This window comes from Myxocyprinus asiaticus, chromosome 8, assembly GCF_019703515.2.
Source record: "Myxocyprinus asiaticus isolate MX2 ecotype Aquarium Trade chromosome 8, UBuf_Myxa_2, whole genome shotgun sequence".
Classification (NCBI taxonomy): domain Eukaryota; kingdom Metazoa; phylum Chordata; class Actinopteri; order Cypriniformes; family Catostomidae; genus Myxocyprinus; species Myxocyprinus asiaticus.
The window spans coordinates 30,968,386-30,994,331 of NC_059351.1; the positions used below are offsets into that span (position 1 = coordinate 30,968,386).

Consider the following 25,946-nt stretch of genomic DNA (forward strand, 5'->3'; position numbering starts at 1 on the left):
AACTTAAGTGAGACCTTACTCACAGCTGGTGCAACCCTACCCAGGTGACAGATGATCATGGTTATTTTTAGGGTTGGCGATAAAACGATCTTGATATTTATCCTGTTAAAAAAATCCACATTATCGATGATAAGCTTTTGAGTAATTTTCTACATCTAGACGATCAGGTGTGTGTCTCTGTAAATGCAAGCAGTTTGGCTTTCTCAGACTGTATGAAGTTGCTAACGTTAGCTGCCTTGCTACCGATTAGGCTACGCCAGTCACCGTGGTCTGGACCCTGGATTGATTCCATCCAGACCGCAAGACTTTGACAACATTTGTGCCGCTCTCATTGTCTCTAGTGAGCAGTGCGACAAAACAACAGTGCAGTGTACACCAGCTCTGATCTTTCTGCGCTGTATTCTTGTATATTTTTCTCTATCACGAACATGCTTCATTTATGCCCTGTCCCACTCCCCACACTTTGACTCTTTTCCCCGCATGTGAGTAGACGTGAGGCAGTGCATACGTTAACATGATTCCAAAGCGCCTTTAGACCATAACGTTTTTCCTTCTACATTTAGCTTTTTTAATCAGCATGTTATGAGCCTTTAATAATAAATGAATAGATTTATGTTCTAATTTTGAGTAAATTAATCAGATGTCATCATCTCTGGCATGGATGACAAGGAAAGACAATAAAATTACTAGCTGGTAGCCTAGTCTTTCTCACTTTAATGAAAATATAAAAATGGTCCATTCAGACTTTTACATTTTCTAAATTTTCTCTCAGGGAATACCCCTGAAAAGTAGGTGATAATCCTCAGTCACAAGGGCTTCTATGTCCCCATACTTGGGTATCTGAATGTAAAGAAATATAAAAATATATAATTTGAATGTAAAAATATATAAAAAAAATAAAAAAATTAAAAAAAATAAAAAAAAAACTGGACTGCTGTCATTATGTTTCAAAACAAACAGATGATCTTTTAACATTCATATCCAACAGCACTCGATTGGTAAATATAAAATATTTTAATATTTTGGTAGAAGATCCCTCAGGCCCACTGCTTTGGCTGTCTCTGGGCCCCCAATGCAGTTTTTTAGAGACTAGTTTGACTGTTTAGGATTTATGTATTTTTTCTTCTTTCCTTCTGCCAACTTGGAAATTAAAAAAAAAAAGTGCAAATGTGAATGTATATCGTGATAAATATCGATATTGAATGATATGACAAAGAATATTGTGATAATATTTTTTTGCTAAATTGCCCAGCCCTAGTAATTTTTTAAACCAACAAATCTTTTTGTGAATTCTGTTGAGGAGTGAAGCTATTGCTCCAGCAACAAACCATGACAGTGCTAATGCACTGAGAGAAACAACAGTTTGGTTTTACCACCTCATCTCCATATTTAGAAACCTTTTATGCCCGGCTAGATTGTCTGCTACTCCCAGACTGAATAATGTGTAGGAGTGGTAAATTGGCTTTCCAGTTAAAACCTTTATCACCAGGTAGGCTCTTTTTTGTGGCTGGGAAAGCTATACCAGTATTGGCTGTTCAAATACACAGTGATGTACTTTTTTGTTCAAGCTTGTCAGGTATGAAATTGTACTGAGCAGCATTACTGAGCAGCACTAGGTCTGTATGAAATTAAATGAAAAGACTGATGGATAGGCATAGGGGTGGGCGATATAACGGTAGACATGATAAACCAGTAGAAATTTGCCAACCGGTATACATTTTGTATTATCGTCTCTATCAAAGTAAAGTAAAATTGCCACACGAGAAATGTGTACAGCACATAACACGCACGCATTACACACTCATTTGGATAAATGGAGGAAGGCGGAGGGACTGCTCCTTCCTCAAATTCATTTGAATGAGAAGATGAGAGGAGATTATGAAGGAAAAAGTGCGTCCTCCGTGGTGTTCAATTGGTTTGGTTTAGAAAACATGATACCGAGCAGATATTAGCAATTTGCAAGATTTGTACATTGTGCATGTCGATATATCCATGTGCGCCATATATATCAGTGGTCAAGGCTTCACGTGAGACTGTTAGAAATAATGAAACACAGTTTTTCACTTACAGCTGCACGTGTAATTAGATGAAAAGCTTGTCTAGAACGCGAGGAAAAACGACACTGTTCCGCTTCTGCGGCATGAAATTTTGCTTGAGCCACCGTCAAAGCAAATTCAATGACATTCTTCCCGCGCTCCAAACATGCCTCCCATCCAAACACGCGCAGCTGTTTTGTGCGATTATATATTTAATATATTTAATAATATATTTTAATATAACAAGTTGTCTATGCTTTTGAAACACACTGTCTACTGCAGAAGTGAAGAGTTCCAGATGAAGAATGTCGAATAAATATCCAAATATTGTGGTCTGTCTAAACATGAGCTAGACAGTTACGCCGATGTAAAGTGTTCATCCCAAACAAATTGGTGGTCTTTGAAGAGAGGAAAAAAACAATACAAATAAATTTGAAGAGAGAAAAAAAAATTTTTTTTAAGAGAATTTTTTTTTTTTTTTGAAGATACAAATTTTTTTGAAGAGAGAAAAACTAATTTTAGTAAGAGAGAAAAAAATGTAAGACTTAAAAATCTAAGACCTTAGAAGGAACTGAGACACTTTTTTTTTTTTTTCACCTTGCGGTTCAGGGCTTCCGTAGGAAACAAACCATTCATTTATAAAGTATTTAATTCACTGACTGGATTACTCAAAATTACACATTGCCACATGGCTTAATATATAATAAAAAAAATATTGAATTTTCAGAAAAATTTAACTATATCGTGATATATATCATTATCATGATATAAAATTACTCATATCGTGATATAGGATTTTGGTCATATTGCCCACCCCTAGATAGACATCATCTCCTAGTGACTAGACCATTGTGAGGTAAATAAAACATCATGATTACTGGTGTAACCTCCGTTCCCTGATGGAGGGAACGAGATGTTGGTGTCGATGTAGTGACACTAGGGGTCACTCTTGGGAGCCCGAGACACCTCTGGTCTTTGATAAAAGGCCAATGAAAATTGGCGAGTGGTATTTGCATGCCACTCCCCCGAACATACGGGTATAAAAGGAGCTGGTATGCAACCACTCATTCAGGTTTTACGCTGAGGAGCCAATTTAAAGTCCGGCCATTTCAGCGGGTAGTTCAGCGTTGTGGCAGGAGGGACCAACATCTCGTTCCCTCGATCAGGGAACGGAGGTTACACCAGTAACCATGACGTTCCCTATCTGTCACTCACTCAACGTTGGTGCCGATGTAGTGACACTAGGGGTCCCTATACAAAACGCCACAAGGCTGAACTGTGTTACGTGAACTGGCGGTGTGTGTTGGGCAGACTGCTGTGTGCCTCATAGCCAGCACACCAGGTCGACACGTAACCTCCCCCAACACAGTTATGAGTGTCGAACGGCCCTTTTTGGGGACAAGTCGACTACCCAGAGATAGAGACAGGCTTAACCCATTAGTGGCCTCTTTCCCCTTCTCTTTTTCCACTCCCTAAAAGAGAAGGGGGATTATCCGACTGGGCCACCAGGTCTAGTCGGGGGGTGTCCCTCCTAAGGGGAGGACACCGCGGAGACCACACCTCGCCCCAAAGAGGGGGGGATATTTAAGTGGAAGAATACATCACATGGTCTTTCCAACCATGTGGAGAGCCTTCAAGGTAGATCCTGCCCAATGGGGGAGGCATTACTACAACATGGAGACTGGGGCAGAGGGGCTCTGCCCAAGGAAGACGCAGTTTGCCAGCAGGGAAATGAATTAGCGGAAGATATAGATCGCATGGGGTTAGCCTTACAGGGAACCGCCACATGCAGAGCACCTACCCCAGAACTGGGCTCTTAGTTAGCACGTGTACTGGGCCAGCAGCGAGTCTCTCCAAAAACTCGACTGCCACAGGGCTCGGAGGAAGTCAACCAGGGAACAACTTTTGTGAACACTACTGGGAATTAACAGCGCACGTCTTCAGCTCAAAAGGAGGTGGGAGGCGCTATGTGCAAGCGATACACCCGGCCGGCTATCCCGGGCTTATCTGCTTGTGTTGCGTGCCACTACCTGGGACGAAACCGGTTCCACCCGGAGGTTGTAGAACCTTGCAAAGGTGTTGGGTGTTGCCCAGCCCGCTGCTCTGCAAATGTCTGTTAGAGAGGCACCTCTGGCCAGGGCCCAAGAAGCCGCTACACCACGGGTAGAATGGGCTCGTAGCCCTACCGGGGGCAGCATGTTTTGGGCAAGATATGCCATAGTTATGGCATCAATGAGCCAGTGGGTGATCCTCTGCTTGGAGACAGCGCTTCCTTTCCGTTGTGCACCAACACAGACAAAGAGCTGCTCAGAGACTCTAAAGCTCTGCGTGCGATCCAAATAGATGTGTAAAGCGCACACCGGACACAGCAACGACAGGGCTGGGTCTGCCTCCTCCTGGGGCAGCGCTTGCAGGTTCACCACCTGGTCCCTAAAAGGAGTGGTGGGAACCTTGGGCACATAGCCCGGTAGGGGTCTCAGGATCACGTGAGAATAGCCCGGACCGAACTCCAGGCACGTTTCGCTGACAGAGAACGCTTGCAGGTCACCTACCCTCTTGACGGAAGTGAGCGCAGTCAGGAGGGCAGTCTTCAAGGAGAGTGCCTTAAGGTCAGCTGACTTCAAAGCTCAAAGGGGGCTCTCTGTAGACCCTGAAAAACTATAGAGTTCTGATGAGGGAACGAGGCACGGCCTGGAGTGATTCAGCCTCCTGGCGCCTCTTAGGAACCCGATGATCAGATCATGCTTCCCTAAGGACTTACCGTCGACTGCGTCGTGGTGTGCTGCTATGGCAGCAACGTACACCTTCAAGGTGGAAGGGGACAGCCTCCCTTCCAACCTCTCTTGCAGGAAGGAAAGCACTGATCTGACTGCATATCTCTGGGGGTCTTCCCGACGGGAAGAACACCACTTAGCGAACAGACGCCACTTAAAGGCATACAGGCGCCTCGTAGAGGGAGCCCTAGCCTGAGTGAACGTGTCTACCATCGCAGGTGGGAGACAGCTTAGGTCTTCCGCGTCCCATCCAGGGGCCAGACATGGAGATTCCAGAGGTCTGGGCACGGGTGCCGGATGGTGCCCCTTCCCTGAGAAAGAAGGTCCTTCCTCAGGGGAATTTGCCCGGGGGGAGCTGTCGCGAGGAGCGTGAGGTCCGAGCACCACGTCTGGGCGGGCCAGTTGGGTGCTTACCAGGATAACCTTCTCCTCATCCTCCCTGACCTTGCACAGGGTCTGTGCAAGCAGGCTCACTGGGGAAAACGCATATTTGCGAATGCCAGGGGACCAGCTGTGTGCCAGCGTGTCTATGCCGAGGAAGGCCTCGGTCAGGGCGTACCAGAGCGGGCAGTGGGGAGGATTCTTGGGAGGTGAACAGGTGCACCTGTGCCTGTCGAATCGACTCCAAATCAGCTGGACCACCTGAAGGTGGAGTCTCCACTCTCCCTTGAGGGTAACCTGTTGTGACGGCGCGTCCACCGAAGTGTTGAGGTTGCCCGGGATGCGAGTGGCTTGCAGCGACTTGAGGTGCTGCTGACGCTGTTGGAGGAGACGGCGGGCGAGTTGTGACATACAGCGGGAGCGCAGACCGCCTTGGCGGTTGACATATGCTACCGCTGCCGTGCTGTCTGTCCTAACTAGCACGTGCTTGCCCTGGATCAACAGCCGGAACCTCCGCAGGGCGAGCAGAATTGCCAGTAACTTGAGGCAGTTGATGTGCCAACGCAGCAGCGGACCTGTCCAGAGGCTGGCGGCTGTGTGCCCGTTGCCAACAGCGCCCCAGCCCACGACGCGCCTGGAGACCAGTTCTAGGGGAACACCTGCTCGTAGAAACGAGAGGTCGGTCCAAGGGCTGAAAAGACGGTGACAAACCAACGTAATGGCCACGCGGTGTGTCCCGTGGCGCCATGCCAGTCTCGGGACTCGAGTCTGGAGCCAGTGCTGAATTGGCCTCATATGCATCAACCTGAGTGGGGTGGCCACCGCCGAGGATGCCATATGCCCCAGGAGCCTCTGAAAAAGTTTCAGTGGAACCGCTGTTTTCTGTTTGAACGCCTTCAAACAGGCCAGCACCGACTGGGCGTGCTCGTTCGTAAGGTGCGCCATCAAGGAGACTGAGTCCAACTCCAAACCGAGAAAAGAGATGCTCTGAACCGGGAGGAGCTTGCTCTTTTCCCAGTTGACCCAAAGCCCTAGTGGGCTGAGGTGTGAGAGCACCAGGTCCCTGTGTGCGCATAACACATCTCGAGAGTGAGCTAAGATTAGCCAGTCATCGAGATAGTTGAGAATGCGAATGCCCACCTCCCTTAATGGGGCAAGGGCAGCGTATCTTCGTAATGACGCGAGGAGACAGGGACAGGCCGAAAGGGAGGACTTGTACTGATATGCCTGACCCTCGAATGCGAACTGCAGGAAGGGTCTGTGTCGAGGAAGGATCGAGACGTGAAAGTACGCATCCTTTGGGTCTACCGCTGCGAACCAATCTTGATGCCGGATGCTCGCTAGAATGCGTCTTTGCATCAGCATCTTGAACGGGAGTCTGTGTAAAGCCCGGTTCAGTACTCGCAGGTCCAAGATTGGCCGCAACCCACCGCCTTTTTTCGGTACAATGAAGCAGGGGCTGTAAAACCCTTTCTTCATCTTGGCTGGAGGGACAGGTTCTATCGCGTCCTTCCGAAGGAGAGTAGCGATCTCCGCGCAAGGTAGCAGTGTTTTCGTCTTTCACCAAGGTGAAGTGGACCCCGCTGAACCTGGGCGGATGCCCGGCGAAGTGAATCGTGCAGCTGAGTCGGATGGTCCGGACCAGCCCTCGTGATGGACTGGAAGGCGCAAGCCATGTGTCCAAGTTCCGCACAAGGGGGACCAAAGGGACAACGTCATCAGATGTACCGGCAGGTGGGGCCTCGCGGCAGGGCAGAGCTTGTGGTGCCACACCACGTTGTGGCCGTGCTGAGTCCGAGGACATCGAAGCACTTACCTGGCTCCTTGTGACCACCCCCGGAACAGCCTGGGATGGGGGAGGAAGAGGCCTGTCCTCGTGACCAGTGGAGACTGTCATATCAGGGGTGGATTTGTGCCACAGCTGGGCGCTCAGGGCGGGAGACTGCCGCTGGAGCGCCAACCTGCCAAATGGAGTGGTGGACGGTGGTCGTGATGCCAGCCGTACACACCGGATACGTGACCCAGGGAACAAGGAAACCACTCTTGCTGAGCTCTTGAGTACTGCAGCCACTTGGGCTTGCAGCGCAATTAAATGCAAAAGGTAACAAAAAGACGAAGATCTGCTTACCAGCTCCAGAGCAGCGGGTTTCGTTGTCCCTGGGTCGCCCGTCTCAAGGGCGCTTTGAAGCCTTTCACGGCTTCTGGGCAGCCGCGAGACAGGTGGCGTCTGCTTCCTGCAGTGGGCTCCATGCCGGGGCCAGGCGGAAGGGGAGCCGGTGCTGTCACCGCAGGGGGACGCCCTTGGCGATGAGTAGATGGGGTGTGGGATCTTGAGCCGCGCCAGGGCAGGATATGCCGGCTAGCATCCATCTACTGCTCTACCATCGAGAACTGCTGGGCAAAGTCCTCGACGGTGTCGCCGAATAGGCCCACCTGGGAAATGGGGGCAGCAAGGAATCGTGTCTTGTCGGCCTCACCCATCTCGACCAGGTTGAGCCAAAGGTGGCTCTCCTGGACCACTAGTTTGGCCATCGTCCGCCCGAGAGGCCGCGCCGTGACCTCCGTCGCTCGGAGAGCGAGGTCGGTCGCCGAGCGCAGTTCCTGCATCAATCCTGGGGCGGAACTACCCTCGTGCAATTCCTTTAGCGCCTTGGCGGACTTGCAGGAGAGCCATGGCATGCAGGGCGGAGGTGGCTTGTCCAGCGGCACCGTAGGCCTTGGCCATCAGAAACGACGTAAACCTACAGGCCTTGGACGGGGGCTTTGGGCACCCGCGCCAGGTAGCGGCGCTCTGCGGGCATAGGTGCACCGCGAGCGCCTTTATCCACCGGGGGATAACCCTTGGCCGCCCCACCATCGAGGGTAGTGAGAGTGGGGAAGCTGAAAAGATCGGGACCGGGCAGTAAAAAGTGCCTCCCGCGACCTTGTCAGCTCTTCATGCACTTCCGGGAAGAAAGGAATGGGGCGGGGCGCCGCGAGCCCAGGAACCAATCACCGAGCCACTCTAACCGACGCTCGCGGCTGCCCGGGAAAGCATGTCGTCATCTCCGCATCAGCCTGTGACTGGGCGATCGACCCCGAAGGGAGGAGCCCAGCTGAGGCTTCCGACTGGACGAGCCCGCTCTCCGATGCTGTGCTCAAGAGCTCATCACTTTCGCGGGCTCCGAATAAGAGGTCGAACTCGCCATGACACGAGCCGGCGGACTCACCCGGAAGCCCTATCGGGGCAGACGAGCGTGCTGGGGAATGGGAGGTCCGCGGGGGGATACCCGGCGGAGGCGGTCCCATTGGGGACCCCAAATCGCCCCCAGTGCTAGCCGCGCTGGACTCAAACCCGTGGGTAAAAGGACCGAGGTGGGAGCCTCTGTGGTGGCTCGCTTTCTTACGAAGGCGAGCCGCGACCGCAACGTTGCCATGGACATATTCTCGCAATGAGAACATGACCATCCACGAACGCTGTCTCCGCGTGAGCAGTGCCCAGACACGAAAGACATTGATCGTGACCGTTAGAAGGCGAGAGATAACGAGCATAACCAGGAATAACACACAATCGGAAAAGCATCTTTAAAAAGACGCGTCTTTAAAAAGACGTTCCTTGTGTGCACTCTTTTAGAGAAATATATACTCTTTTAGAGGGGAAAAATGCTCTTTCAGAAAATATACTCTCTAGTTTTTCTGCCGAAGCACCCAGGGGCATTCTCTGCAGTGCACCAGTGCAGAGGAGGGAGAAGCAGCTGAAATGCGCCGTCAGATCCAGCAGAGGTGAATGAACAGTAGTATTCAGCTCAGTGAGCATGACCGTTCGGCTCCGAAGAGAAAATCTGAATGAGTGGTTGCATACCAGCTCCTTTTATACCCGTGTGTTCGGGGGAGTGGCATGCAAATACCACTCGCCAATTTTCATTGGCCTTTTATCAAAGACCAGAGGTGTTTCGGGCTCCCAAGAGTGACCCCTAGTGTCACTACATCGACACCAACGTCGAGTGAGTGACAGATAGGGAACTGTGTACGTGACAGGCAATTGAATTGCAATTGATTATTTGTCTATTGCAGGGCTATACATGTACTTTTTAGGTGTTAACAATGGTTCTAGTGAACAAAAAAAAATAATTAGCACAAATTAAAATTCATTAGCACACATTGGAGGTGGACTAAAATTGTTGTGTTGTTCTGTCATATTTTTAATGACTTATTTGATATAATTACTGTATATATTTTTATTATTATAAATATTACAAGATAAATCATGGTGCTGCAACACCCTTATAATTTCCTGGACTAGGCATCAGCCCCCACAACCACAGATGTATTTCCTTTGATAGATAATATAGCATGTTAGAGTAACGGATGTTTCTCTGAATCTCAGGAACATGCTGAATTCAGTGTTTCTGAGTCAAAAGCACCACTGTTTAAACTCGTCCTCGGGAAAATGGAACAACTAGATGTTTGCAGACTTTGAGGGCAAAAAGAATAATATCTCGCGTTTTTATCTCTTTCTGCGCAGTGCGCACAGACTAATGTGCGACTCTTGAACGCAGTTGTGCAACCAACACCCAGCATAAGGAACAATACTGCGACCCAGAAAACTTATCCACAGCAACCCGCTAAGGTTTGAATGCACAAGATTTGGCAATAGCATTGCAGACATCAGACTCATTGCACATGTTTTTTAATGCAACGCTCCTCTTAGGCAGAAATGGCACATATAGCTTCACTGCAAATGTGTTAAAATTTGTCATAGCATATCATAACTGTTAATCACAAATGCGAGCAAAACTGTGATACTGTACAACCCTGAGCTCTAGACATGGTGTATGTGAGTTCTTTGTTATGGGTCTGTGTATGTAGGCTTGCTTTATAATACTTTTTTGCCTAATACTTTTTTTAAAGATTTTAAGCAAATATTGATAATTTTTTATTCTCATTTTAGGGATCCAAATCAGCCAGTTCCACAAGACACCAAATTCATTCACACTAAGCCTAACCGCTTTGAGGAAGTGGCCTGGTCGAAATACAACCCCAAAGACCAGCTCTACCTACACATTGGGCTAAAGCCAAGGGTGAGAGATCACTATCGTGCGACTAAGGTTGCCTTTTGGTTGGAGCTAGTGCCTCATCTTCATAACATCAATGAACTATTTCAGTATGTCTCAACCACGACTAAGATACCTCCTCAGGATACCACCCCATTCCCTTATACTAAGAGACTAGGTAAAACATGGCCATCCACCACACGTCATCCTGGAGTTCCTCCTGCAAACACCAAACAAACAACAGACCAACGCAAAGGAAATGATCTGGGTGATGACTCAGCGGTGGTGATTGAGACAAAGCGAGATTACTCCACTGAGCTCAGCGTGACTATCGCGGTGGGTGCTTCCCTCCTCTTCCTCAACATTCTGGCCTTTGCTGCCCTCTACTACAAGAAAGATAAGCGGCGACATGAGTCCAACCGACGAGGGCCCAGTCCGCAGCTGAACTCTGCACCGGCTAATGCAGCAGCTAACGCTAATGACATAGCGCATCTGCAGAGTGAGGAGTTGATGTCACTCCAGATGAAACATCAGCAAATGGAGCATGAGCACCATCATGAGTGTGATTCTCTTCAAGTTCACGATACGCTTCATCTTACCTGCCCGGCCGATTATACGCTTACTCTGCGACGTTCACCTGATGACATCCCACTCATGACACCAAGTACCATAACAATGATTCCTAACTCACTAGCCGGAATGCAGCCCCTGCACAATTTTAACACATTTGGAGGTAGTCAGAACAGTACCAACCTGCCCCATGGTCACTCCACCACCAGGGTATAGCTTTGTGCAGTGGACTTTAGGACATGGTCTGCAAGGGCACAAAGATAAGGACCTTTATTTGTCATGGTGAACTGTGCTGACTTTGTTCCACTCTAAGACTTATCTTGGTGGATGAGATGTTATTTTCCTATTAAGCCTTCTTGCAGAATATATGAAAGTCAAATATGACCTACTTGCGAATAAATAAATAAATAAATAAATAAAAAGAATGTTACTAAAGTAATACTTTATTTGGAGCCAAGTTTGTTTAGGGCAGGGGACTTCACACCAAAAGACAAGAAGAACTTTTTTTCTGAGGGACAGTTTTGCTTGTATAGACAACATATACACACAAACAACAAAGAGTGCTGTACAGTATCTGACAAAGCTTTGTATTTGCCATACCATATGTCATATACCAAGAGCAAAAGAGAGCAATGGATTATGATAACTATATTTCAAGCAAACACATTAATATTATTTTCTGAGAGTGTTGTCACATACCAAACAAGTGGACTGAATTAAAAAATCCCAGCCTGAAATGTAATTATAACGAAATATGTAAAGATGACAAAAATGTAAATACTTAAGTCAAATACAAATATTGAAATATTTACAAAGCTTTTATTGTTGTTTAGTTGAAAATATGACTATTACTAAGCTTACACTTTTGTTAAGGTGTGTGTAAATATACGTACAGTCACTATCATTTCTTTTTCTTTTTGAAATCCTGTGCTAAACAACCTATACACATGAAAAAGAAATAAAAGAAAAGACAGCATTCGTATTCTAAAGCTTCCAAATATCCATGCCAATCATTCGAGTGTTCCTTTGTCCCTAGGATTGACGAATATTGCATGTTTGATTGCTGCTTTACATTTGATGACCCCATACAGTGACCCCATTCAGAGCTAAAAAAAAAGAAAGATTGCCTCTAATTACATTACAGTGCTGGGTGAAGTTGCCAATTTAAGATGTATAGAGATTTGTCTCATTACATGTAATCTTGGGGTTTGGATGGAGGAGGGTAGTCACAAATCAGAGCAACTTGTACTCACAACCTACTCATTTTACCTGCATAAACCTCTTTATTGTTTAAATACTTTTTTGTTTTAATCTGTATCATCACTGCCTGAGCTTCATATGTGACCAGCATTGTATAGCTAAAAATATCTATTAAAAACACAGGCACTGGATTTAGGTATCTATGTATATTAGTTGGATATATTTGTAAAAAAAAAATTATGTTAGATATTTCTATTCGTAACATGCTGGCAAAACGTAAAGTATTGTGCCAGGCTTGTGATATTATGGGTTAAAACATAAGTGAATGAGTGTAAATAAAAACAACTATGATTACTATAAATAAATAAAAGCAAACAAAAAATACCCCTGACATTTTTTAGTTCTGCATCCTATAACAAAAGATTTTCAAAGAAAGAATTAAAAAAATAAAATACGTGGGAGTTTATAAAGTTACATTTTTATATTAAATCAGTCCATTTTAGCCCTTGGTTCTTTAATTGTCAGTCCAACAAGGGTACAATGTAGGATTCTAAATAATAGTTTGTCTTATATTGTTTGCAGTTTTTGCCTTAAGTGATAGATGATATTTCTGGCTGGACACCTGTATAAACTGTTTCTGCCGCATTTTTAATAAAATACCACAGTATTTTCTAAACTTGTGTCTTCAGATTTACTTAATTTTCTAGCTTTCATGCACCAAGGATGATGTAGACATCAATGGGATGTTGTTTCCTTCATCAATAATTGCACATTTTGTTTGCATCCCAATTTCATTCTTAATGAATGATACATCGTTTCGCCTTCTTGCCTATATCTTTTTTTATTAAATTTTTTTCTAGAGTGTGGAAGCACAGACTGTTGTTTTTGGTGTCTACAATGTTGCTTGCTCCCAAAAGTTGCTCAAACTACAACTCAAACTGTTAAGAAGTACAGTCTTTGTTTACATTATATTGGATATGACACACAGAGCCCATGTATGGTCTAAATAACGCCTGGTGCACACTGCACGCTGAATCAGCGCGTGAGCCGAGCCAAAGCAATGCGTTAGGACATCTGTAGCAGCAAACAACGCATGTGCTTTTACACTGGCAGCATTTCTGCTGCAGAAACTGCTGCACTCTTTACAGAAAATAATGGTATAACATTTTTTATCAGGAGTGAGCTATCAATACGTATTTCAAACTTGATTGCCATTAAATCTTATTTACATGATGCTGGTGTAACATAATGCAGTCTTGTAGAATTCTTTCATGTAGTGGCAGCCAACACAATAAGCTCTGCTTATTTCAAACATCATCCTTCAGTGGAAGGGGGATTGGGAGGATGAGCCTGAATGTTGTTTTGCACAACAGAGGACAGTTTGATCACTTGGTTTGGCTCGATCACTCCTTATAATATAGCTTAATAATATAGTCAGAAATAAGTTGTGTTGATTACTTTTCTCTCAAAAAGGACACACTTCCATAAATATGTATAAACTAGTCTGCACTAACAGCCAAGGTAACTGCATCCCACGCTTTTTCCTTTGTTAATTAATTATTATAAAAAGTAAGTTGAGGATCATAGAGCACTTCGTTTCTTCACAATCAATCTTGTCACCCATCATCTATAAAAGACTGAGGTAAGTTCTGAATTTACCTACAACACATGCTGTCACATGCATTTGTTTACGACAGCTGTTAGCACTCGTCTGTGTATATGGGTATTGCTGTTAAGCCTGAAGACCTGCTCTCTATTTAATAGTATATTAGGCTGTTTTATTTTGTTTTTTTAAGCCTATGACTTGTAGTTTACTAAAGTTTTAAATGATAAAATCATACTTCTGCTTAAGCTATATAATACAATTATTTCATGTTGTTTTTGTGTCATTTTAATATTTTTCCCCTTTTTTTCTTTCCCTATGTGCTCTAATGCAAACACACTAGATTACAAATATATGCTTATTCTGTGCAATTTCTAATTTTCAAGTCAGCTCATATTCATGATGTTCCTCAACAGTGCACTGTCACTGTAATTCAGTGGGAGCAGTGCAGCAAAAATAGACTCGGCACGAAACACCTGCTGCAGTGTTGCTTCTGTGCTCCTTCTGCCATGCTGCTTCTGCTTCCGATGTGAGTACTCTAACCTGTTAATATGGATGCTGAAAAAGAAAAGTACTCACTGCTTCAGCTCTGCTTCGGCAAGTGGAGTGCAATGAGCATTAAGATATTTGTTTGATTTTAAAATACTTGTTAAAATACACCAGATTAATTTTTAGAGACAAAGAAGATAACCCAATCATAGGTTGATTTCATAGGTAGTGTAAACACCGTTGCTCTGAAGCACTGTAAAAAAAAAGTATGAGTTTGGAGCGAGACTACCTGTTTGGCCGACCAATCGGAGATGGAGAGAGTTTTCTGGAAGCTTTTGAGTTTGAAAAGTGTCATTGGGCTCTATTTCGTAAGCGTGCAAAGCCCGTGGGCAACATGTTATCCAATTTTCATGAGAGCACTAATTCTAAACACAATTTTCGTGCTAGTGCAAAGCGCAAGTGTGAGTGGGTGGGAGTGTTTGCACTATGTGGATGTATTGGCACAAACTGTGTTTTGTACTGTGGGTGCAATTTGTTATTTTCCTGAGAAAAAGGTAATTATACTAAGACGTTTGAAAACCACATTTTAACTCAGTGCAAAGTTTAAACTCAGTTCCTGCATTTGCAATTTGGAGATTCCACCATCAGCTTGTAATAAAGTCCATGTCCAAATTCCAAAAAAAAAAAAAATAGTGGAAAATGAATTATGTCCCTGACGATCAGAGTTGTAGCCATCCTATATGAAACAAAAATGTATGAGATTTGTGTTAAGCTATTGATAGGTCATGGTTTATTTTAAGAATGGTACCAATCCGATACCTGGATCGGTATCGGCTCCGATACTGATGTTTTTAGACAGATTGGGTATCGGTCTGATGAGCCCGATCCAAATCCAATACTGTGTGTTAGTCATGTTCGTTACTGTAAAGCTCCAAAAATGACATAAAAGAACCATAAAAACACCATTAAAGTAGTTTATATGACTCATGCATTTTATTCAAAGCCACTTGAAGATGTGCGATAGCTCTGTGAATCACAAAAGGCTGTGTTTAATAAGAAAATATGTAAAATGCATGCGCAGCACCAAAAAAAATATGCAAAAAAACAAACAAAAACAAAACGTGCCTTCTTTTCTACTGAACACTTAGACTGGAATTATTGTTAATTTTGCTGCTACACTATCCAGTAGATGAGTTAACAACAACGTTTTTCTTAATAAGATATACATTTATATTGAAATAATGTGTAGTTAGAGGTCTGTGTTTCTTTACATATTACAGAGTACTCCCAATTAGTTCCACACAATAATGTAAAGATATTCGAAACTGATTATGCAAAAAAATAAAAAAATAAAAATAACACACTGGTATCGGATCAGCCGATACTGAGATTTCAGATATTCGAATCGGATCGGAACAGAAAAAAGTGGTATCGGTGCATCCCTAGATTATTTTTTAATCATTATTATTGTGTTTAAATTTACAATTGTATTTATGATCTTATATGTAATGGTATTTTCCACCTGTTGTCGTAGAGTGAATTTTAAGTCAATGCAAAACAGGCAGGTGGAAGAAGTTAAAGAGGAAAATGTTTGGAATTGGAATGATTTTTTGACCACTTTGTTATTTTGATTATATTTTCATTTGTGTGTGTGTAATTTCAATTTAGAAATATTTTTGGTTTCATTTTTTTCACGTTTCAATAAAAGAATTTAATTTTTCAAAATAGAAATCGACCAGCAGAAGTGAAGTGCGTGCTGATTAGGGGTGTGCAGTGAAGCCATTATCTGTATCTGTATTTGTATTTATTACTATGACAAAATTATTTGTATCTGTTTCTGTATTCGGATAGAAACAGATGTAGGCATGGCTTAAACCGGAAGTGCCTCAAAACTCATTTTAAAATGTAACTCTCTTACATGTATAGATTCGGTATATAAAATATGCCTCGGATAGGCCTATTTATGTATTATTATTATTAATAATAATAATTATTATTATAATGATTATTATTATAGCCTAATAATAATTATTACTATTTAATTATATTATTGATACATTATTTTATTTTTTTCTCACCAGATGAAGCTGGATATGTAGGCTACATTAACTGTGGAATGTGTTTTTAATTTTGGTTTCTCCTGGTATTTCTGACATTAATATCCACTGAAACAGAATTTTCATTTAGCCTGATGTCAAGCAATTGTGAAAGGTCAAGGACACATTTTACAGAGAATATTAAATAGCCTACAAATACAAACATTAAAAGAAATGAGAAAAAAAAATTATAAAGCCTATAAACATGTGAAAGTACCGAAATCTATATCAGAAAGTTTTATGGTAGACTACACTCGAGGCTTATTTTGTGTGCACATATTTTAACATAATGTGGAGAACATAATTATTTAGTTAAATTACATGTGCAGAATTAGCAAAATGCAGTGGAATAAATAGCAAGAGCGAGCCTCTATATTTCTAGAAGAGAAAAGCGGAAAAAAGTACATGTTTTGGTTTCTCTGCAGTCCTCCATGTGCAGGAATATTCTGAATAGATTTACAAGTATTTAAACCTCTTTTGGGCATTTAAACTGTTTGGGGATAAAGGCTAAACCATGCAAATACCTTCACTGGTGATATGGATGTAAATGTGATCAACGTTAAGAGACGGGCAGATGAGCTCCGCTATAAAATCATCACTCCTCTGGTCAGGAATTCAACAACACGCTCAGGCTGGTTTATGAATCCTTACGTGTGAATTGTGTGAAACATTTGGTGTTTATGTATTAACAGGCATTTTAAACAGTGGAAAATGTATATAATAGAGTATCATAGTTAACGTTACTCCTGACAAGATACGATTTCTGAGATGTGCACAATTAACGGAGACTGAGTCGAGTCTGCAGCCATCTGATGAACTTGAAATAACACCGTGCGCATTTTCATTCATAAAGTTTACACTGTAGAAATATTGGCTTCACAGACTCATCATTGTTTTGTAATTTTCTATTATTTAAAATATCGCTTAATTCCTGTGCTCATTGGATGATAAATCTTCAGAATATTTTTTTTTTCTATTATTCGGATGAATTTGTTATTTGTTTTGAAGTCATTATTCGTGCCTTTCTGAATAAGGTATTCGGCTTCGGGCACATCCCTAGTGCTGATACAATCACTGTTAATACTAGCCATGATTTGTGTTTCAGTAGATGAAAATTATTTAAAATATTTACATTCTCTATCATTTAATGGATCACACATCCAAATCCTGACAAGAGTAACACTTTCCATGCATATAAAAGGAGCTTTTCACTGTCATAGAAATATGCCTGAGCTTCATCGAGGACGCAGTAATTGGGCAAAAGTACTTCTAATTCATTGCATATAGTCCATTTACAATACCAACTTCTTATGAATGTGCTGTCTTTTGTTTATTTAGCTGGTGCTTGAGGGAATGGACTATACAATAGGATGCAGATGGTGGCATAACCAGAGAAGAATCTCAAAATTAAATTGCACTTGATACAGCCCATTTGCACGTTGCGCGGGAGATTTTGACAAACCCACTTAGCACATGCTTGCACGAAAATTCCAAAACTTCATGGTCATGCCTACTGGCATAGTGCTGCACTTAACGCTTGTGCTCTTAAAAATAGGGCCCATAATGTTTGCTATTTCATTTGATGATGCTTGTGGCACAGAAATTACACTTCACCTTTAACGATTTGGAAGGGGTTTCGAATTTTGGTGCCACTCAGACACGAAACAATGCCACAGTTTGTTGAGTTTGTGTATGCCATCATAATTCTTAGCCTTTGACTCCTGCATCAATCTATGTCACCAATTTGCATTTCCTCTCACTTCAGCAGCCCTGATATATAAAATTATTTAAATAAGGTAAACTTTTAGAACCTTCCTTTTGCCTTTTGGGGACTTTTATTTTGAGCTCAATGGGACTTTTATTTTGTAGTATGTTTCATTTCCTTACTTAATGGTTGCATACACTATAAAGAAACCATATATATATATATATATATATATATATATATATATATATATATATATATATATATACACATATATACATATGTAATTTAAATGCACTGTACATTACAAAGTTGGGCCTTTCAGCTTCTCTTTAGGAGTTAGCATGGACTGCACCTTGAGTCGCAATAAATTACTTAGAAATTCTGCCACTAGCTGTCTTTGCCGTTATTGATCTTTCTTAAAATTATGTGAGTAAATTAGCTTTTGACACAAAATCAAAGTGACAGGAGAAAAATCAAAAGCTTAAATAGTTATTTTCAATTACTCAGGCATGATAGAAGTCCCTGTACATTCCACTGGGTATGTTTGAGTCTTTCAGCAAATCGAAAGCCATACCTGGCACTTAATGCATTCTTTGATTTAGTAAGGTTTAAGGGTGCTGCAAAATCTCATTAAAGAGAGGGCATGGGCACCTTATGCCTTTGCATTGCAAAATTGTATAAAAAAAAAAAAAAGAAAAAGAAAAAGAAAAAAAAAAGATGATCAAGTTGCAAACACTTGACATATATTGCAGTGTAAATGTTATAAATGTTACAGATAAAAATATTTAAATTAGTGGTGTCAATCGATAACATAAAAATAAAAATCTAAATATTAAATGACATGGCCATTAATTAACTTAATTAATCACATATTCCAATATTTGCTTAGAAAGGCCCAAATAAATTCAATAAAAATTACACATAATAATTGAAATATATATTACAACAATTCAGATATTCAGACTGAATATTTTGCATTATTGTGGCAGGAAATTAAAGCATTTATTAGTCATTACAAAAAGTAGCTTTAGAAGTCAATGATTGTTTGTTTCTTGCATTTTGTTTGTGCTATTTTTAAGACGCTGTATCAAGACCCCTGCATTCTGGTGTGCTTCGTGCAGCTGTCAAGAATGTGTCCTGTTTGACCAGCTTTCATTTTGTGGCTGCTCTGCTTGTGAGGTTTGTGAAGGGCGCTGATGGCCCCCTGCTGACGTAGCTCGTAAAAACACAAAGTAGTTCTGAGGTGAAATTTCCACTGTGTGGAAATGTTCTCTCAAACAGGTTAATGCTCTATGGTGTTTTCAGTCAACAAAACCTATATCCCTATCTTAAACCTAACTAATAAAATAATAAAAGCAAATATGAGATGAAAAATGCAACTGCTGAAGCAACCAAATCAAAATCAAATCACTTTTATTGTCACACAACCATATGCACAAGTGCAACAGTGGGTGAAAGTCTTGGGTGCAGTTCCGAGCAACATAGCAGTCATGACAGTGATGAGACATATACCAATTTACAATAAACATCAGATTTGCACAACACAATTTACGTATCTAATATACACATATTTACACAACACAATAATAATATACACTGTACAGTATACAATACACACAATATAGAATATACATACACGCAATATAAAATACACATACAATAAAAATAGTATATAAAGTATATATAAAATATACAGTAGGTTGAATTGTACTGTACTGACATTCAGGCTTTTGGTTGATAGTCAGTTGAGTGTTGTTAATAGAGAATATAATTTATGACAGTCTGGTGTGAGATAATAAGATTGATAAAGTACAGCGCTGATGTATATTGAATGTGAGAGATCAAGAGTTCAAAAATCTGATTGCTTGGGGGAAGAAGCTTGTCATGAAGTCAGCTGGTGCAGGTCCTGATGCTGCGATACCGCCTCCCTGATGGTAGCAGTGAGAGCAGCCCATCGCTCGGGTGGCTGGAGTCTCTGATGATCCTCCGAGCTTTTTCACACACCGCCTGGTATATATGTCCTGGAGGGAGGGAAGCTTACCTCCGATGATATGTCTGGCAGTTCGCACCACCCTTTGCAGGGCTTTGCGGTTGAGGGCGGTGCTATTGCTGTACCAGGCAGTGATGCAGCCAATCAGGATGCTCTCTACAGTGCTGGTGTAGAACCATGTGAGGATGTGGTGGTTCATTCCAAATTTCCTCAGCCGTCTCAGGAAGAAGAGGCGCTGATGAGCCTTCTTCACAATGGCCTCAGCGTGGACGGACCATGTGAGTTCCTCTGTGATGTGAACACCGAGGAACTTGAAGCTGCTGACTCTCTCCACCAGTGCTCCATTGATGGTGATGGGGCTGTGTTCTCTGTCTTTTCTGCTGAAGTCCACCATAAGCTCCTTGGTCTTGCTGATGTTGAGGGAGGGGTTGTGCTCCTGACACCAGCATGTAAGAGTGTGCACCTCCTCTCTGTAGGCTCTGTTTCATCATTGTCAGTGATCAGATCTACCACCGTCATATCATCAGCAAACTTAATGATGGCATTGGAGCTGTGTGTTGCCACACAGTCATGTGTGTACAAGGAATACAAGAGTGGGCTGAGAACACAGCCCTGAGGGGCTCCAATGTTGATGGTCAGTGATGAGGAGATGTTGCTGCCCATTCTAACCACCTGGCATCTGCTTGACAAGAAGTCTAGGATCCAGCTGCACAGTGAGCTGTTTAAACCCAGAGGCCGGAGTTTCACATCAAGCTTGGAGGGCACTATGGTGTTGAATGCTGAGCTGTAGTCTACAAACAGCATTCTCACATAAGTGTTCCTTTTTTCCAGGTGGGAGAGAGCAGTGTGTAGTGTAGATGCAATGGCATCATCAGTGGATTGGTTGTTGCGGTAAGCAAACTGCAATGGGTCCAGTGAGGCAGGCAGCACAGAACAGATGTAATCTCTGATTAGCCTCTCAAAGCATTTGCTGATGATGGGGGTCAGAGCAACAGGACACATCATTTAAGCAAGTGATTTTGGATTGCTTTGTTACAGGCACAATGGTGGACGTTTTGAAGCATGTGGGGACTACAGACAAGGAGAGGAAAAGTTGAAAATGTCTGTAAAAACACCAGCCAATTGGTTCGCACATGCTCTAATGACACGGCCTTTTTATTCCCTTTGTAGTCCGTGATGATATTAATTCCCTGCCACATGCTTCTAGAGTCAGTGGTATTGAACTGTCCTTCAATCTTGTCCCTGTACTGGCGTTTTGCTGCTCTGATAGTTTTGCGGAGGGCATAACTGGCTTGTCTATGCTCCTCCGCGTTCCCAGAATTAAAAGCGGAGGTCCGCATATTAAGTGCCGCACGAACATCGCTATTAATCCATGGTTTCTGGTTGGGGTAGATCCATATTGTTTTGGTCGGAACAATGTCCTCTATGCATTTTCTGATGAAACACGTTACGCTATCAACGTAAAGCTTGATGTCGTCATCAGAGGCGGACCAGAACATCTCCCAGTCCGCGTGATCAAAACAGTCTTGTAGTGTAGAATCTGACTGGTCCGACCAGCACTGGATCATTCTGAGGGTGGGTGCTTCCTGTTTCAGTTTCTGCCTGTAAGTGGGCAGAAGGAGAATGGAAGAGTGGTCTGATTTGCCAAATGGTGGGCGGGGGAGGGATTTGTAGCCATCCCGGAAGGAAGAGTAGCAATGGTTCAAAACCCAGTCCCCTCATGTGTTGAAACTGATATGCTATTCCTAAGACGTTTCAGTTCCACGTCTGTTTTTAGCGCAAAGTCTAAACTCAGTTCTATCAAAAAGACTCGCAGACTTGAGTGAAATTTAAGATGACAATTTATTTGATGAATATAAAACAAAAATGTAATGTCTCTCTTTGGCGTAAGCCCTGTCTGGCGGTCCGAAAAAGTTGTACTCTGAACCGTCATATCCTGTCGGAGATAGGAGGCAGGGGCGAGGAGCCTACCCCCGTGCAGGACAGGACTCAACTGGTGGTGGTGGAGGTTACCGTGTTAGCACACTGAAACAGCAATGTGATAGATTGTGAGCAAACTTATAAAGCAATGGCTTACATGTGATTGGCTAGGAGTTACCTAGCTAATAGTGTGATAATGTACAGCTGCTCGTCTTCCCGCTAGAACTACGCTGCGCTTACATTTCCTGCATTTGCAGTTTGGAAATTCCACCATCAGGTAGTAATAAAGTTCATGTTCAAACTCTAAAAATATAGTGGAACATCAAATGATGTCAAATTATGATAGAGTTGTAGCCGTTTTATGAAACAAAAATGTATGAGGTTTGTGTTAAACTATCATAGCTTATTTTTTTATTATTTTTATTATGATTATATTTACAGTTGTATTTATGATCTAATTGTATTGGTATTTTTCAACCTGTTGTCGTAGAATGATTTTAAAGGCACTGCAAAAGAGGAAGGTAGAATAAGTTGGAGAGGATAAAATGTTTGGATCCCTCAATCCACAGCCTAACCTGGAAGGCCGATAAAATCACTGTTAATACAAGCCATGATTTGTGTGTCTGTAGATAAATATGATTAATTACACTAACATTCTCTATAATTTACCAGAGTCTACATCCATGTCCTAACGAAAACCACATTTTCCATGTGTATAAAAGGAGAATCTCACGGTCATAGAAATATGCCTGACATTAAACAAGGATGCAGTTAATGCACAAAAGAACGTAATTCCATGTTTCTATTCTTCTTATTTATTGCATACAGCCCCTTTACACTACCAACTTCATATATATGTGCTGTGTTTGTTTAAATAGCAGCTGCTTGACAGGTAATGGACTTTATAATAGAATGCACAGTGCAATTATCAAATAACCTCCAAATTAATTTGTACTTATTTTCACACAATTTCAGCAAACCCACTCGCGCCTAGACTTTGAGCATGCTTGCACAAAAATACCAAAACATCGTGGCCATGCCCACTGACTTACCGTGACATATTGATCAATGCTGAGACAACGTAGCCATCCAAAGAGAAGTATGAAAATAATGGGTATGGGAAAGGAATGTAAGAGTGGACAGTGATGTCCGTAGACCAAATGTATGCAAAGACATGAATATAATACAGAGTAACAACTACTTTGAGATTTTTTTTTTTTTTTTTGTAGTTGTTGTTATATATACTGTATATATTAGTTCTAAACACTAACTCTTTCTCACTAAAATTCTCTCTCTTTCTCTTTTCCTCTTTCTCCCTCTATCTTACTGCACTCAACCTCTCTGTCTACCGCTCTAAACATGAATTAAGATTCAGGTAAATACCTATGCATCCAATTCAGTTGATTGCCTTTACTCCCTCAGTGGCAAGACCTTAATAGATGAATATGAAATCTTTTGAGCCAATATATATGCTGAACAGTTAAGTGGAGAGGAACACCATCTGTGCCACCCAGCCTGAGTAATGAATATAGCCAGGATAAAATCCTTTCTTATTTTTCCCCCCCTGTTTTCTTTTTCCTGCTTTCCCTCCTACCAATACCGCATTGTCAACTTTTCCAAAACTTGAAATGTTAATCTTTCAGTCTCTGTTCATAGAAATGGATGGCTAATTTCTCTCATGCTAAAAAGAACACTGAACAATGAGACAGTTTGTCTTCTGAGCATATAAGCCTTTGTCTTAATAAACAAGGGCCACAGCACATCATAAGTGAATCCGAAAACTCTGCCTACATCATTCACTTGGAGAGTGGAAACAAGGTAAGAAACTGTAATGCAGACATCAGTAGAACAACAGTAAACTCTTAACTGAGGTTTGAATAAGGCCTGTTAATTTTACACACCTGTTGTGTGACATGGAACATTCTGCATGGACTAATATAATGTGGGCTGATGTGTGATTGTTTAAAAAAAAGGTGCTTTTGGGAGATTGAAATATTTCCATTTATATTTATTTCAAATAATGTTCATCAGAGGCAGATAACTTTTTGGAGAAACCACAGTTTGGGGGAAACTTGATTTGAGTATGACAGTATGATAATAGAATACAAACATTGGAGTACATTAAATCTAGATTTTTTGAATCAGTGTGTGCTTTATCATAAGACAGCACCCATAATCATGTCCAAATTATTTAATATGTTTATTAAGCCATTTCCCTCATGGGGACTGTTTGGTCCCTGCAATGATGATGATATCCAATTTTACTATCATTTTGGGGACTTTCCTACAAATTACTCAAACCCTGAACCCCCACACACATTCTCACTTTTCGATATGGTCAGCCACACTTTCCATTGACTCTCGAGCTAATTATTTTCTATACCTTACCTAACCCTCACAAGATATCTTTTTTAAATTTTTCATTTGAATGAAAACAATATTTGTTTTTATTAAGTTATTACCCTATGGTGATATTTGTCTAGTGTCCATAATGTAGGTGATTTCAGATTTTACAATCCTTAGGGGGACATTTGGTCCCACAATGTTGACAAACATGTGTAGCAACTAAAATTCAGAAAAATTGTGAGTGCATAGTGTAATAAAGTTTTTTGCATTCTGTAGTAGGTTAAATAAAAGATAATTGATCTTATCTTTTAATATTCTTATCCATTTTAATCTTTTGGTAAAAGATCCCTCACGCCCCACTGCTTTGGCTCTGGGCCCCCAGTGTCCTCTTGCTTGCCCCTGGTATCTCCTAGACAAAGCAGCACTTTTATTATTTCTTTCTTTCACAAGAACACTTGCTGCTAGCTGGCTAATTTATAACAATTATAAGAAAAAAAAAAAAAATGCTTATTTCATTTCATAACCATACAAGCCATATGGCTACAGAAAACGTGCAAGTTATTATTGCCCAGACCTTTGCTGGAGAGGAAATTTAGAGACTTTAATTGAATACTCCTGCTATAATTTTACATAGTTACCTCACACTATTCATCACAAAATATCAAAACATGTAATGTCCTCTTCAAACCAAGGATTACAAGTGTATTTGGCTCATGCATAAATACAGGAAAAAATATAACAAATATATGACTGTTAGTATAATCAGTAGTATTATGTGTTATTATATACTGTATAATAGTTATAATGTATGTGGATGATGGTAATAATAATAATAATAATAATGATAATAATAATAATAATTCTACTAATAATAATAATAGATGCAAGAATATTTCAATTCTGTGTATTTTGTAATAGTTTAAGACTAGATTTGAAAAAAAAAAACATTAGGTACTGATGTAATGGAATGCCAATGTTTTTTTTGCCTTAATAAGAATACAGTTGTTTTGAAAATTATCACAATATGACAAAATTATTACATTTCCCATTCAAATGTTTTTGGGGAATTCATAATGTAATACATATCACATTTGTAATAGCCTATTATATTATGCAAATAAATAAATAAATAATAAAAATGCTATTACCACATGCTGTCCCAATTTATTATGTTTTGAGAAAATTATTACATTGTGAACATTTATTACATTTATCTTATTACATTATGTGCATTTATTACATTGTGTGCAGTTATTACATTATGAGTTGCTACAAAATTACATCTCCTAACATACACAGACACATGCTGAAACATACTCACATATAGTCAGCATCCAAAAACAAGAGTCTTGCAATTACAAGTTAATAACATACTAAATTATTTCTGAGCTGCTTGGTACAACATGTCCAACAGGCAGCAGCTTTCAAGGGACTTTCTGGTGAAAAAAATCCACATTAACATCAACAACAATATTTCATTGGTTTGTTTAGAATTTATTAATTGGTGAAGTAATTAATGGATAATGGTAAACATGGTTTGGTTTATTTTTAGCTTGTTTTTGATGAGATTGTTACAGTAATCTGCATCTGTGTAAGCACAGAATATTACCCCACGCATGGATCAAAACTCGTTTTGCAATCAATTGTTGCTTTCACACATGCAGCCTTTTCAAGAAAAGTAACAGCAATTTTCAGTTTAGAGATAATGTGTGAACATGACCCGTTTGAAAGGACAACTTGCTCTAACAAGGACAGAAAGAGATGTGGAATAAGTACAAGAGGATAAGTACATCAGAGTCT

At 41.4% G+C, this 25,946-nt stretch overlaps 1 protein-coding gene across 3 annotated transcripts in view; it reads left to right on the plus strand.

Moving 5' to 3' along the window:
* The window catches only part of LOC127444913 (neuroligin-4, X-linked-like), a 622,028-nt gene extending 609,378 nt beyond the window's left edge, over positions 1 to 12,650 (plus strand). For all 3 annotated transcript variants that reach the window (XM_051704571.1, XM_051704570.1, XM_051704572.1), the window contains one exon: positions 10,122 to 12,650. In XM_051704571.1, coding sequence (XP_051560531.1) covers positions 10,122 to 11,010 — 889 coding nt within the window. In that variant the 3' untranslated portion in view covers positions 11,011 to 12,650. The remainder of the gene's footprint in view (positions 1 to 10,121) is intronic.
* The last annotated feature ends 13,296 nt before the right edge of the window (positions 12,651 to 25,946 follow it).